Source organism: Entelurus aequoreus, linkage group LG11, assembly GCF_033978785.1.
Source record: "Entelurus aequoreus isolate RoL-2023_Sb linkage group LG11, RoL_Eaeq_v1.1, whole genome shotgun sequence".
In the NCBI taxonomy this organism is placed as follows: Eukaryota; Metazoa; Chordata; class Actinopteri; order Syngnathiformes; family Syngnathidae; genus Entelurus; species Entelurus aequoreus.
Genome location: NC_084741.1, coordinates 59,098,058 through 59,111,567, shown reverse-complemented (window position 1 = coordinate 59,111,567; position 13,510 = coordinate 59,098,058). Strand labels below are relative to the sequence as shown.

The 13,510-nt window shown below is 39.9% G+C and overlaps 1 protein-coding gene across 4 annotated transcripts in view; it reads right to left on the bottom strand.

Moving 5' to 3' along the window:
• Positions 1–13,510, bottom strand: part of fbxl4 (F-box and leucine-rich repeat protein 4) — a 30,359-nt gene that overhangs the window by 14,997 nt on the left and 1,852 nt on the right. For all 4 annotated transcript variants that reach the window (XR_009827805.1, XR_009827804.1, XM_062063638.1 and 1 more), the window contains 2 exons: positions 10,370–11,007; positions 7,217–7,544 (listed from right to left, as the gene is read on the bottom strand). Coding sequence is in view for 2 of the 4 variants with exons in the window: in XM_062063638.1 (XP_061919622.1) it covers positions 7,217–7,544; positions 10,370–10,866 (825 nt within the window). In the remaining 2 variants the exon portion in view is untranslated. The remainder of the gene's footprint in view (positions 1–7,216; positions 7,545–10,369; positions 11,008–13,510) is intronic.

The window sequence follows — 13,510 nt, the reverse complement described above, 5'->3', positions numbered from 1 at the left end:
TCTTTAAAGAGCAATGAACCAAAATCCGACCAAAATTCGATATGTACAACAGGGGCTGTCTTCGACTAATAATTGTTAGCTAGTCACTGGGGCTCTAATCACAAAGCAAATCTGTGGAAGTAGCTAAAAGTTGAGTTTCCAAATGACTTCCTTGAAACCTTCTGGACTTGAGTATCTTTAAAGAGCAATGAACCAAAATCCGACCAAAATTTGATATGTACAACAGGGGCTGTCTTCGACTAATAATTGTAATATTTTAATCTGATTCGCTAGATTTTACCCATCGTCGATGGCATTGTTTTAAGAGACAAACATATAGTGATATGTAGTAGTAGTTCCAGATTCCTCAGGGACTCTGCCTCCATCATTGCCCCGATCATCACGCACATAATAAACCTATCAATTACACAAGGCCAAGTACCAAAAGATTTTAAGATTGCAAGAGTAACTCCCCTCTTTAAAAAAGGAAGCAAATTGGTACCTGGCAACTACCGACCTGTTTCTATTCTCAGTTCCATTTCGAAAATAATGAAAAAAATTGTTTATGAACAGGTCGATAGTTACCTTGCCACTAATAAACTCATGTACAAATTCCAATCCGGCTTCAGAACTAACCACTCCACTGACACATGCCTTCTCTATCTGACCGACCACATCAAACATGAGGTGGACGCGGGCAAATACTGCGGCATGGTCATGCTGGACCTTCAGAAGGCCTTTGACACCGTTAACCACGCTATACTGTTGGATAAGCTCAGAGCAATCGGATTTAACAAAAACTCATGGAGCTGGATGCAATCTTACTTGGAGGGGAGGGAGCAGGTAGTAGAGGTGAACGGCACCGTGTCCCCCCCCCCCCCCTCTCTGTGAGCTGTGGAGTCCCCCAAGGCAGTATATTGGGACCTTTACTGTTCCTAATATACATAAACGACATGTCATCGGCATGCGACTGTGAATTGTTTTTGTTTGCGGATGACTCTGCCTTGCTGGTATCCGGCAAGGACAAGTCACAGGTGGAGAAAATCCTCAGTGCTGAGCTCTGTAGAACTTGCACCTGGCTCGCTGACAACAAGCTATCCATACACTTGGGTAAAACAGAATCCATCCTGTTTGGGTCCCACATCAACCTCAAGAAAGTCAATGACTTCACCATAAAAGTGGGTGACATTGTTATCACCAGGAAAGATGAGGTCACCTATCTAGGTTCCATTCTAGAGGCTAACCTTTCCTGTGATAAAATGGCAACCAAGGTAATCAAAAAGGTTAACCAACGAACGAGATTTCTCTACAGAATCTCCTCTCTGGTCAACAAAAGCACCTTGAGGATTCTGGCGGGAACTCTCGTTCAACCCTTTTTCGATTACGCATGCACCTCCTGGTACCCTAGCACCTCCAAAACCCTCAAATCTAAACTCCAAACATCTCAGAACAAGCTAGTCAGGTTACTTCTAGACCTCCACCCCAGATCCCACCTCACTCCTACCCACTTCTCTAAAGTGGGCTGGCTCAAGGTGGAGGACAGAGTTAAACAACTAGCACTGAGCCTAGTCTATAAAATCCGCTACACCTCCCTGATACCGAAGTACATGTCAAACTACTTCCTTAACGTAAATGACCGCCATAACCACAACACCAGGGGGAGCTCCACTAACCACGTTAAACCCAGATTCCGAACTAACAAAGGTCTTAACTCATTCTCTTTCTATGCCACATCAATGTGGAATGCGCTCCCAACAGGAATAAAAGAAAGGGCATCTCTATCCTCCTTCAAAACCGCAATAAAAGTTCACCTCCAGGCAGCTACAACCCTAAACTAACACCCTCCCCGGATTGCTAACAATCAAATGTAAACAATCAAATGCAGATACTTTTTCTTATGCCTTCTGATCTCTCTCTCTCTCTCTCTCTCTATGTCCACTACTTGATGTCCATATCCTACTCCCCCCCCCCTCCACACCCCTGATTGTAAATAATGTAAATAATTCATTGTGATTATCTTGTGCGATGACTGTATTATGATGATAGTATATATGATAGTATATATCTGTATCATGAATCAATTTAAGTGGACCCCGACTTAAACAAGTTGAAAAACTTATTCGGGTGTTACCATTTAGTGGTCAATTGTACGGAATATGTACTTCACTGTGCAACCTACTAATAAAAGTCTCAATCAATCAATCAATCAGTATATACTGACAAGTCACTAGGTGTCTCTAAGGTCACACGGATGTGCTCTCAGGGTTTACCCCAGATTGCGGTGGGGGTGTGGTCAACATGCCGTCATAATTTGCACAAGCTGCAATCATGCATACATTTTCTTTAAAAAGGCCAATAAAATGTTATACATACATTTAAAAACCAAATATGTGTCATTATTATTTAGTATTAACATAGATGTTTTCTTATATTGTATCGTTTTCCTCAATATTTCCATTTGTTGCTTCATATTGTACAATGTACTGTGTTGAGAATTTTTTACGTTTGAGATTTCCCCAATCCTTTTAGTGACTTTCTTTATTAAAAACAACTACCAACAAATCTGGCATCTTGTTTTGGTGTTATTGGAGACTGTACTCGTGTTGACACACTCTTTGTTTCTGTCGCTTAATGTCCATTTTGTAGAACGCTGTCTGCGAGTATAACTCGGAAATATTATTTTACGTCCACATCGCAGACATGATGCCTTCGCTCCAGACAATCCCGTGCGTATCGCTTACATCTTCACAACATCCGGCAGTGCTGTTTCTGTGATCAAAAACTTTTGGCAGCCTAATTTTTGGTGCATCACTACTCAATAATGCGCAAATAATAAGCTATATGTAATATATGAAGATATATATTTATATATGTACATTGATTCCTAAGAAATAGTGATTGTTGAAGGACTGGGTAATGACGTGTATGCTGTGGTACAGTTGCGTTCATCATGTGAATGCCATGTGGTTATTCTGATTCAGCTAGTGCGGCCTTCTCCCACACTTTTCATCGTATCGGAACTGTTCCAAGTATCAAAACGTTCGGCTTGGCAAGGACACCGTTGCTAACCTTATTCCTCTACCCAAGTATCCCAGATTACAGGAATTCCAAGTCATTTTTCCTATTGAAAATAAAGGGGCAATTTTTAAAACTTGCACAACTACCACATTTCTCCCCCGATTCTAACCGTTCTACCATCCACACACTCTACTCATCCTTGACATTCAAGCCAGCATGGTTTTCCCGACATTACCAGGAACGTTTCCCCATTAAAAAATTAATAGGCAATTACAAACCTTCCCATATCCCACATTTTTTATATGATTTCAGCCGTTCAAGCCAACATGTTTATTGGTTCTGATTATTCTCTGATTACCAGGAATTCCTACTTTTCAATTGCAGTATGTCCAACTTTTTATATTTTGGCTACTCCCACATTTTTCATTCGATTTCAACCTTTCCGCCATCAAAACATCCGTCTTTGTCAGGACATTCAAACTATCAAACAAAAACAAACTAGAAACATTTTTGGTCACTATGAACGTTCCCCATTTAAAATGAATGGGCAATATACAAACCTCTCCATATCCCCACACACTCCACTCACCCTGGACGTTAAGCCAGCATGTTTACCCGTTCCGAATATTCCCTGATTACCCGGAATTTCTAGGAATTTCTCCCCATTGACATTGAATGGGCAATATACAAACTTCTGCATATCCCAAATTTCTTATTTTCGATTTGAACTGTTCCACCATCCACACACTCCATCCGCCATGGAAATTCAAGCCAGCATGTTTTCCGAATTCGAAAATTCCTGCATTACCTTGAACTACCTGGAATTTCCCCCATTGAAAATGAATTGCCAGTATGCAAACTTCTACATACACCACATTTCTCAACTGATTTTAACAGACAAAAGCTACTTGCTCTTGTTACTTAAGTGCTAACATGCTATCATGCTAACATTAGCATGCTAACTTTTTAAGCTTATTCTGCAACAGTTTACTCCAGAGTATGTGACACCTGCTAACTTTAGAATGCTAGCATTCTAACATTAACATGCTAACTTTTTCAGCTCATTTTGCAACAGTTTACCCCAGAGTCATATAACTTGGTGTGTGATCCATGCTAACTGTTAACTGTTAACATGCTAATGTTAGCATGCTAACCATAACATGCTAACTTTTTCCGCTTATTTTGCAACCGTTTACCCCAGAGTAACTAGGTATGTGACAGACGTTACCTGTAAGCATGCAAATGTTAGCATTTCAGTTCCACCCACGCGTGTTGGCGGCTTGCCCGTTTCAGCAGTGGCATTTACACGCAATTCCGAACCGAATTGCACAGATTCTAGTTGTGTAGGTTGTTTACCTAAGTGAGTTGAAAAATAAGGCTAAAGTAGATACACGCTAATGTTCGTGTCTCCTAAACAGCCACAAAAAGATACAAAATCTCAGTCACTGTCACTGTATTAGGCCATAGTACAATATTATTGTGGTATTGTCCCCCCCCCAAAAAAAGACTTGGTAAAAAAAATACTGTGCGTAAATGGAATTTGAAGAAATGTTTAGGATAAACACACTCACTATAATTGAACACAAACATAATGCTTACATGTTCTAATTGTATTTATTACTACAAACATATATACTTTAAGTGCAAATAATTGTGCGGGAACAGCCACTGTTTGAGGTAAACATTTAAAAGAAAAAACTCACAGTTAAGTGTCTTTAAAATGACAATGTAATCATTCAGTGGAACAAGTGTAAAACAGTAATGTTGTCTTCGGTGTCTTTCAACTTTTACTTTCTGAAAAGTAGTTTCCTCTGTCGAGGACTTTTTTTAATATCACTTGGAAAATACTGTTTTTCAGAAAAGTTAACTCCCAATTTAACTTATTCATGTAAATACCTCACAAATTGACGTTCAGCCTTGCTGACTTCAAATATATTTTCCACGTGATGGTTTATCAAGTAGCTTCTCATATTACTCTTATTACCCAAGGTGTGCAGTGTCAGTGCTCCCACCAGATGCTTTCCCTCCGTGTGGTGCGTCGTAAGCGCTCCAGACAAAGGTGACGCGCTTTGCCTTGCAGTAAGCAGACTTTATTACCTCCACTGAAGAGGCTCTGTTTTCACCAGGGTTTGTTTGCAGCATGACTCAAAATGTGGACGGATTTTTATAAAATATACAGGAAATGTCCGTAATAAATAATTCCATTTATCTGTTATGAACACACTTCTCCCGCATGCTTCCTTTTCCATGCCCCCACCTTGCTGGTCCCACGATGTGCAAAGAATTATGGGAGATGTACGGTAGTTTAATTTCAAGAACGGCAAAAGCGCCAGAAAAAAACTACACATCAAGTTTTCATTTGATATCGTCACACGAATGGCATTATTGTGAGGATTTTGAAACTGCAATACCGATACTGCAATACTTAAAGCTGCTACACCTTAAAAATTAGGGTATTTTACGTTAACTCAAATGAAAGCAATGTATGAATGTGAGTGTGTGTGTGTATGTATATATATATATATATATATATATATATATATATATATATATATATATATATATATATATATATATATATATACATACACACACACAAATATACATACACACACACACACTCCCATTCATACATTGCCTTTATTTGAGTTAGCGTAAAATACCCCCTTTTTTAAGGTGTAGCAGATTTTATTTTGTCGTGGCGCACCGCAATAATCTATTACATTATGGGGAAACCCTGGCTCTCGCACGCATATGTGAGTATAATTCTAAAGTTAATAAACATAATCAAGGAAGGAAAACAGTTTTTCATTAGAGTGAAGAAACAGATCTCATTTGCAACTTTTTACACTTAAAAAAGGACAGTTTGTGAGGGCCTTGTTGGCTCTAGCAGTGCCAAGACTTGACTGAATAGAAAAAGTAAAAGTTCTAACAAAGTTTTTGTGGTGAACCAGCAGAATGATAATCTTTTTCAAGAGGAGCGCTACACTGCGGTGCAAGGTTGTGCGTCCCGCGCCTTCTCCGATCACCGGGATTCAGCCAGCCAGAGGCTTTGATGGCACAGCAAACTACGTACATGTCTGACAGCGTAGGTGACAAGCCTCATTCACATCCCCCGTGTAGACACATCCTCCCAACACTATTAGTAAAATATTCTTCTTTGCAGACAAATATAATTTATATAATAAGAACTGTGGGAGGCCAACACACAGGAAGCAGCAACCGCTGAGTAAAGCTAACGTGACAGACGAAACCAAAATGTATCTTACACTTTAAAAAACTGTTTTTCCCCACACAAGAATATTGTTCTGATATTTAAAGAAAACATAATGAATGCAATCAATGTATCCTCCCAACACTCCCCGCTGTACGCTAGGGACCCAGCACGTATTGACCCGCCTAGATACCCCAATATCAGGGTGTTGTTTCCCACCTTTTTGGTAAGGGGCGCCAGAAGTTGGCACACCCGTCAGCAATCCTGTTCTGTCTCCCTGTAATGTTTGTCTGCTCTTGAATGGGATTGTGCTGAAAATCTTTAATTTCCCCTTGGGGATTAGTAAAGTACTTCTGATTCTGATTCTGATTCTGATTCGACTGCGAAGTTAATGGTCGAATCAGACTCCTCCGAATTGAATCGTTGAATCTTTGAAGGCAGCCCTATGAACAGCACTACACAGATGTCTGACATTTGTGCTTGCCAACAAGTGTCTCTCCACAAAGTACCATGTCATGTTTTGCTTGAGTTAACATTTTACTCAGTCCAATACCTATACATTTTTAACCTTAATATCATTATTTTTTTTCTGTTGAGAGTTTTTTATATTCTGTCTCTCCCTGTTAAAATAAACCTGCCATAAACTGATGGACTGTTGAGGTTTTTCCAAGGTGATAAACTTGCAAATTCAGCAGGGGTTTAAATAATTATTTACAGTATCATGAAATGGGTGTAACGGCTCCCAGCTAGTGTGATTGCGTGGGAATATGTTGTGTAAATCCTACTAAAGCTGTGCTGTACAATGAATTGACAGCCCATGGCTTTTAGTTTGCACGGCTCAAATAACTCAATTGGTGGAAATTTGTGGACCCTAGTTGGACTGAGGGCTGGATTGTGCAGGATGACCACTGTGACACACTGCCTGCACTGAAGTCGTCAACCACTGACTAAACTACAAGTGACTCATATTAAACATTAATCGTAATTCCAGAGTTAATCATTCACCTCGTATGGCAGTTTGTCAAAGAAGCCATTGCCCATCTTGCTGTTTCCATATTGTCTAAATGGACCTCCAACATCAGACAGGTCCTCTTCGCCATCACTGAGGTCAATGATGTTGATGACAGGCATCTTGTAGAGTGCCAGCATGGGCCTCTCTTTCACACCACGTAAGACGACAGCGTCCAGCTCGGTGTAGTAATCAAGCAGAGAGCTGTTGACCTCCAGGCGCAGCAGGTTGGTAGGGAAACTGATGTGTTTGATGTTAGGTGAAAACTGCCGTGCCTGAGGTGTCAGTACCTTGGTAGGCTCCCCCGACCACAATACTTCCCACCTGCATTAGAGAAAGTTGATGTGCACTAATTAGTCAATCCACCATTCATTATTTTTAAACGGCTAGAATTTGTCAGTAATAACCTGTATTTTAAAATGGTTAGTTTAAGACACTCTCCCCCGAAAAATATCCTCATCGTATTTGATTTGTGTCAATCATCAAACCCCAGGGTGTGAGATTATTACTTCTTTAGTCGCAAAAACCTGTACCATGCGTTTGTCTCACATTTTTCATTATAAACTGCCAATTCAACAGTGCCGCGCCTCGTGCAGACACATCCAATGAGGCGCGCACACACTAGAAAAAGAATGTGATGGATGACACTACGCCTCATGACACATTGTTAGTTTAACTTAAACAAAAAGGACAGAATATTAATAGAAGTTGATTGATGGGACTATCTACCCTGATAGCTTCTATTACATCTGTGCGGCACGTAAAAGGTCCAGAACTGCTGATTATGATGCAGCAATTTAGTCCTTGTCGCCTAACTGCTTAATAGATAGCATTTCTTATTAGGAGACAACAGAAGAGGGCATTCCTGTTTTGTGCACACATTTAGCATGACCAATGATATCATGGTTATCATTGTTATCGCAGTATTGTTTAATGTGTATTAAACATACTTATACACACACTGATGTCTTCTGGTTTTTTTCAATAACTAAAATAAATAGACTAACGGTTAGAAAGCCCACTATTTTGCATTTTTTGTGTTTCTTATTGGTCACTGATGAGAGTGTTCTGGCAGGCGTTGAGGTGTCCTACTCAGTTCAGCATTCCTTGTATGCACCGTAAAACACCTCCAAGTAGATATCGATCACTCTGTTCTAAGAGAGCACAGCTTGTAGGTAAATGTGCACAATTTATTATCTTAGCTGCTGAGACAGTAATGTGTTCATACAAGTTTAAATTGGGGTATGTCTTTTCTTAATGGGCAAAGACTTTAATGTCTGTTATATTCATGTTAGCATTTAAGATAGCGAGCTAGTGCCAGTCCGTCTGAGTTTTTCTAAGTGCGGCTATCAATCACGTTTTTTTTCGTTCATTTTAATTTACAACGGAAATACTAACCGTCGAGAGTTTTACGCTGTCATCATTATTACTGTTTATTGTTACATCTCAAGCAGTGTGTAATCAATATACCGATAATTAATTTGCTGTAGTAATTTTCTTCACATAAAATGTCATCAGTACGATGACCATGACAGTTTTACAGGGCTTGGCAGTTCTAAATGTTCCCTCCCATTTGCGATTAGACAGATGTATGCAAATTGTAAAATGTGTTAAGTAGCTCTAGTGTCAGATGTAGGAAAGACCATCGCAATAACTATTCGCTGTATAGCAAATACGCTGTAGCCACTGGCACATACGCTTCTTGTTACACGCACATTATGTGCCTACTAAACATGAAAAAGCGGCATGTCCGCATAGTGTTACTATTAAACATAGAAATACAAACTTGTTTTGATGCTAAAGTAAAATCAAACCAGGGGACACGCTAATGCTTAAGTGTACAACTTATAAGAAAAAAATCCAAATGCTAAATGTTATCAGACAAGTACAAATAACACAAAGCTGAGATGTAAGCTTTTTTATTCATGTTATGTCATGAAAATGTATTGATTTTTTCTTGTCTAATAAAGACATCCATCCATCCATTTTCTACCGCTTATAATGCCGGCAAATTTTAAAATAGCCTGCTGCATTTTTAGTATTCAGCTATACTAGCTTTTGAATTTCTTCTATTTCCATTGCATGTCCTGGTTTGTATTACAGTCTATTTTAAAATTGGTTTGTTTATATTGTAATGTATGACGCTAAATTATATGATGTACCTAAACTATTAACATTAAATTCTATTTTGTGAAATCAATGCAGCATTTTTATAATACCATCAAATGTATTATTGATGACTTTTTAAAAATGTGGATATAAGTTTTAGGCAATGTCACCCACCAGCCATCCATCCATTTTTTACCGCTTGTCCCTTTAATCAACATGAAACACTCTTTTTACCAGTTAGCATTTTTCCTCTTCCTATTAACTGTTGTGTAAGCTAAAAGGGGGTTTGGTGAATATAAGTATTATGTCATTTCACCATAGGGAAAGACAATTGACTTCATCATAGTGACATAGTGTTGTTGTTGTATCAAATATATTTCAAAAATTGTACACTTGATGTGTCAACAGGAGACTAAATCGGAAGTTGTAGCCGCTTTACTTTATCGTTTGGATGTTTGCTATGAAAAGTAACATCCATAAAGTAAATAACCAGTTATTCAGACTAGATAGCTAGACAGGCTAGGCCTCAAATTCACTTCAGAGTCCCGTTTTAACCATTTGTTAACTACTTCTGCCAGCAGCTATAGTGACCCTGAACTGTGGTAGCCCTTAAGTTCAAATTAAATGTAAAAATGTTATATTTTCACAGTATTAACTTCCCCAAGAGATTGTCAGAGACACTTTCGCTTGCTTAAAGGAAGTTGCTCCTTGTGTTGTACAATGTGTTTTTGTTCTGCTGTCATTTATATTGTAGTGTTCTTTTTGGTGGGATTTAAGATAGCCATAATATATTTAACTATCAGCCGCCCAGAGTGCGCGTGCCACAATTACACTAAACTATGAAATGGCGCAGGGGTCGCGAGTTTGAGACCACTGGTGTAAATAAAGTAGGTGTAACTACTTTATGATAGAAACAATTGTTTCAAAGTCATTGATTATGGCAAGCATGACCAACATGCAATATTAATTCAAAATACATTAATTACAACTCAAAATTTAGGGTCTGATGATAGCTTTTCAAATCAGATGGTTGTCTTTACCTGACATCCGTTGGTGGATTCTGGGAGAAGGGGTTATGTGAGCAGGCCAGAATCTGGACGACGGCCCCAGGGTAATAAGTCTCAAGGACCTCCACAGCTGTCGGGTAAACTGGTTCTTCAAAGCCCAGCTCGATATAATCCTGGCTGTAGAAGTTTTTAGGGGTGCGTCGTAAACGTGGTGGAGCACTGGCACACTGTTCCCACCATGTTCCATAAGCCCTGAACACAGCAGTCTGTGTAAAGTCCCCAGAGCTGGGATAGACATTGGGTACACCGGCCAGGTTCCACATCGTGTATGACATGCTGTTTTCGCTGCCGTAATGAGAGCTGAAGTCCAAAACCTCCTTGACATACTGCTCCACCTCCACGCTGACTGGCAATATCGCCCGTTGGCCAGACTCCACAGCTCGTCGACTGGTCAGCGCCTCGCCGCGAGTCCCGCTCCTGGAGCGTCGCCGCAGACAGATGTAGTAAAACATGCTCAACAGAGTGAACATAGGGAACCCTGGGCTTGTTGGGAGTGCAGTGGGGAAATAAATGGAGGGAGAAGGGAGAAGAACCTCCAACTATTGGGAGCACACAGGCTGCAGGGCTGGGGTGTAAAAAGTGCAGGTTAGAGGCCCGGCTGCATGCATGATCTGTAGGTTAGAGACAAACACATAGAAGAGTGAGAAGTAAATCTAAATTCATCTAAATTAATTCTAACTTAGGTGACTATTATTTTAAAAAGCATCGGAGAATCTTCGCTGCCTTGATTACATGTTGAATGAGAAAAGGGTCCAGTGTTTCCCTTCCACTATAATAGCGAGGCAGCAGATCAAGACAACGTGTGTTTTATCAAAAAATTTCAAAAAGCATTTTGCCTCTAACCAAGACACATTTTAAAGAAATACAGATGATGATTCAGTTGTGAATATGTAGATTAGTGATTCTCACACTGCAGGCTCCATCTAGTGGTACAGCAAAGAATCACTTAATTAAAGCACACGGTTTTAGTTTCCTATATTCAAACACAGTGTTACTGTTCAAACTGTGTAGTTAGTGGCCAAAAATATTAAATATACTTGTTAGATAAAACCTTGGCCTTGTTTTTAATGAATACTTAGGCCTACTATGATACTGTATTTTATTGTTGGTCATTATGGTGGTAGTTGGAGAGCCAAGGGCTTTATGTGGAGAAAGTAGTTTGAGAACTCCTAATGTACCGGTAGATGATAAACAGCACTTTATATTGCCTCCACACGTACTAAATTGCAGAACAATCTAAGCTTTTAGCTTAGGTCAGGGGTGTCAAACGTACGGCACGTGGGCAAAAGGTTTTATACGGCCCGCGTGATGAGTTTGCTAAGTATTAAAATGAGCTGCTTTTTTTTTTTTTACGAAAGAGACTGCTGTTCTAAATGTGTCCACTGGATGTCACAATAGCAATTCTGCTAGGCAAGCAAACGGTTTATACCGGGGCCAAGCAAGAGGTACGCAGTAAAGGGTGACTGTGGCTCCTCCTCCTCGACCCACATGAAACTTAAAACCTGTCATTTGATGTCTTCTGCTTCAAACACAGCGTCATTTGGCACCCTCGTTGCCCCAAAATGTCTCCGTCAAACACGAGAAAAGTGAATTTAACCCTTTTGAATATTTTTTACCTCCGTTTCTTAAGGTTTGTTGAGTTAGCACTGGATTGATACGTGGACATGACAAAGGAGGTATTTGATACCTAGAAGAGTTCCCTTGTGGATCATTAAAATTTGTCTAAGTCTATGTTGTGTTTTTGTTCAATCCCAGAAAGACTGTGACGTAAAGTTTAATCCTGGCTTTGTAGATACACTGAGACAAAGTCTAAGCTCATTGTGTTTTTGAAGCTGCACCAATTTCCTCAAAATTTTCAGCACACTTGAAGTGTTTTGTCCAGAGGATTATAGTGTTTAGCGTGTCTGCCCTGAGATCGGTAGGTTGCGAGTTCAAACCCCGGCCGAGTCATACCAAAGACAGCACTAAAAGAACACCTCCAGGCAACTACAACCCTAGACTAACACCCTACCCCCACCACATCCCACCTCCCCGGATTGTAAATAATTAAATGTATATACTTGTTCTTATGCTTTCTGAGCTCACTATGCTCACTGCTCGCTGTACATATCCTACAAAGTCAGACCTACACTGTTACAATGTCCATTTCTCAGATTATATAATTGTTGATGACTGAAGTGCTGATATCAACCAAACCTAACTCCCCCGCCCCAACCCCCTCCACATGCCACCCCCCGGAGTGTAAATGATGTAAATAATTCAATTAGGGCTGGGCGATATATCGATATACGCGATATATCGCGGGTTTGTCTCAGTGCGATATAGAAAATGACTATATCGTGATATTCGAGTATACGTTCTCACGCAGTTGCTTTTAGCTGCTGGCATTACACTACAGGCTCTTCTCACTCTGTCTTGTCTCTCTTTCTCAGACAGCAAGCGCACCTTCTTACACACGTCACATACTGTAACGTCATACGTCACATACGTATACGCCCTCTTTGAGCTGAGAGGTAGCAGCATGGCTAAAGTTAGCTTTGATGCAAATGGTAATACGACAGAAAGAAAGTGCGAATATGGTAACAAATGAAGGAAGAATTAATTCCCAAGAAAAACAGCAGGGGGTCCATCTTCTGGCGTTGGTTTGGCTTCAAGTGGGAATATGTCGAACAGACAACCGTAATTTGTCAAGTGTGGGGCGAAAGCGTTTCTACAAAAAGTAGCATTACTGCTAATATGCAGCATCATTTGAAAAGTCACCTGCTAGAGAATGAGTGCCTTCACCGCATATCAACATCTCCGTTCGGTGCCACACCATCAAAATGCAGAGGCAAACATTTCCACATCAACACCGTATGATAAAAAGAGTCAACAAAAGGAGATAATGTCCGCAGGAACCTACCACATAGCGAAGGACGAACACTATTTGATTTCCTATTACGTAGCTCATTTTTATTCTACACTTATTGAAATGTCTTGTGTGACATCATGATTTCAACTAATCGCTTGTTTTTAAATGTCTCTGACAATCTTGCACTTTCTGTTTTGGAAATGACATGAATGTTTGTGCCACTGCTTAATAACTGTTTAATAAATACAGTTTTGGTAAATTGA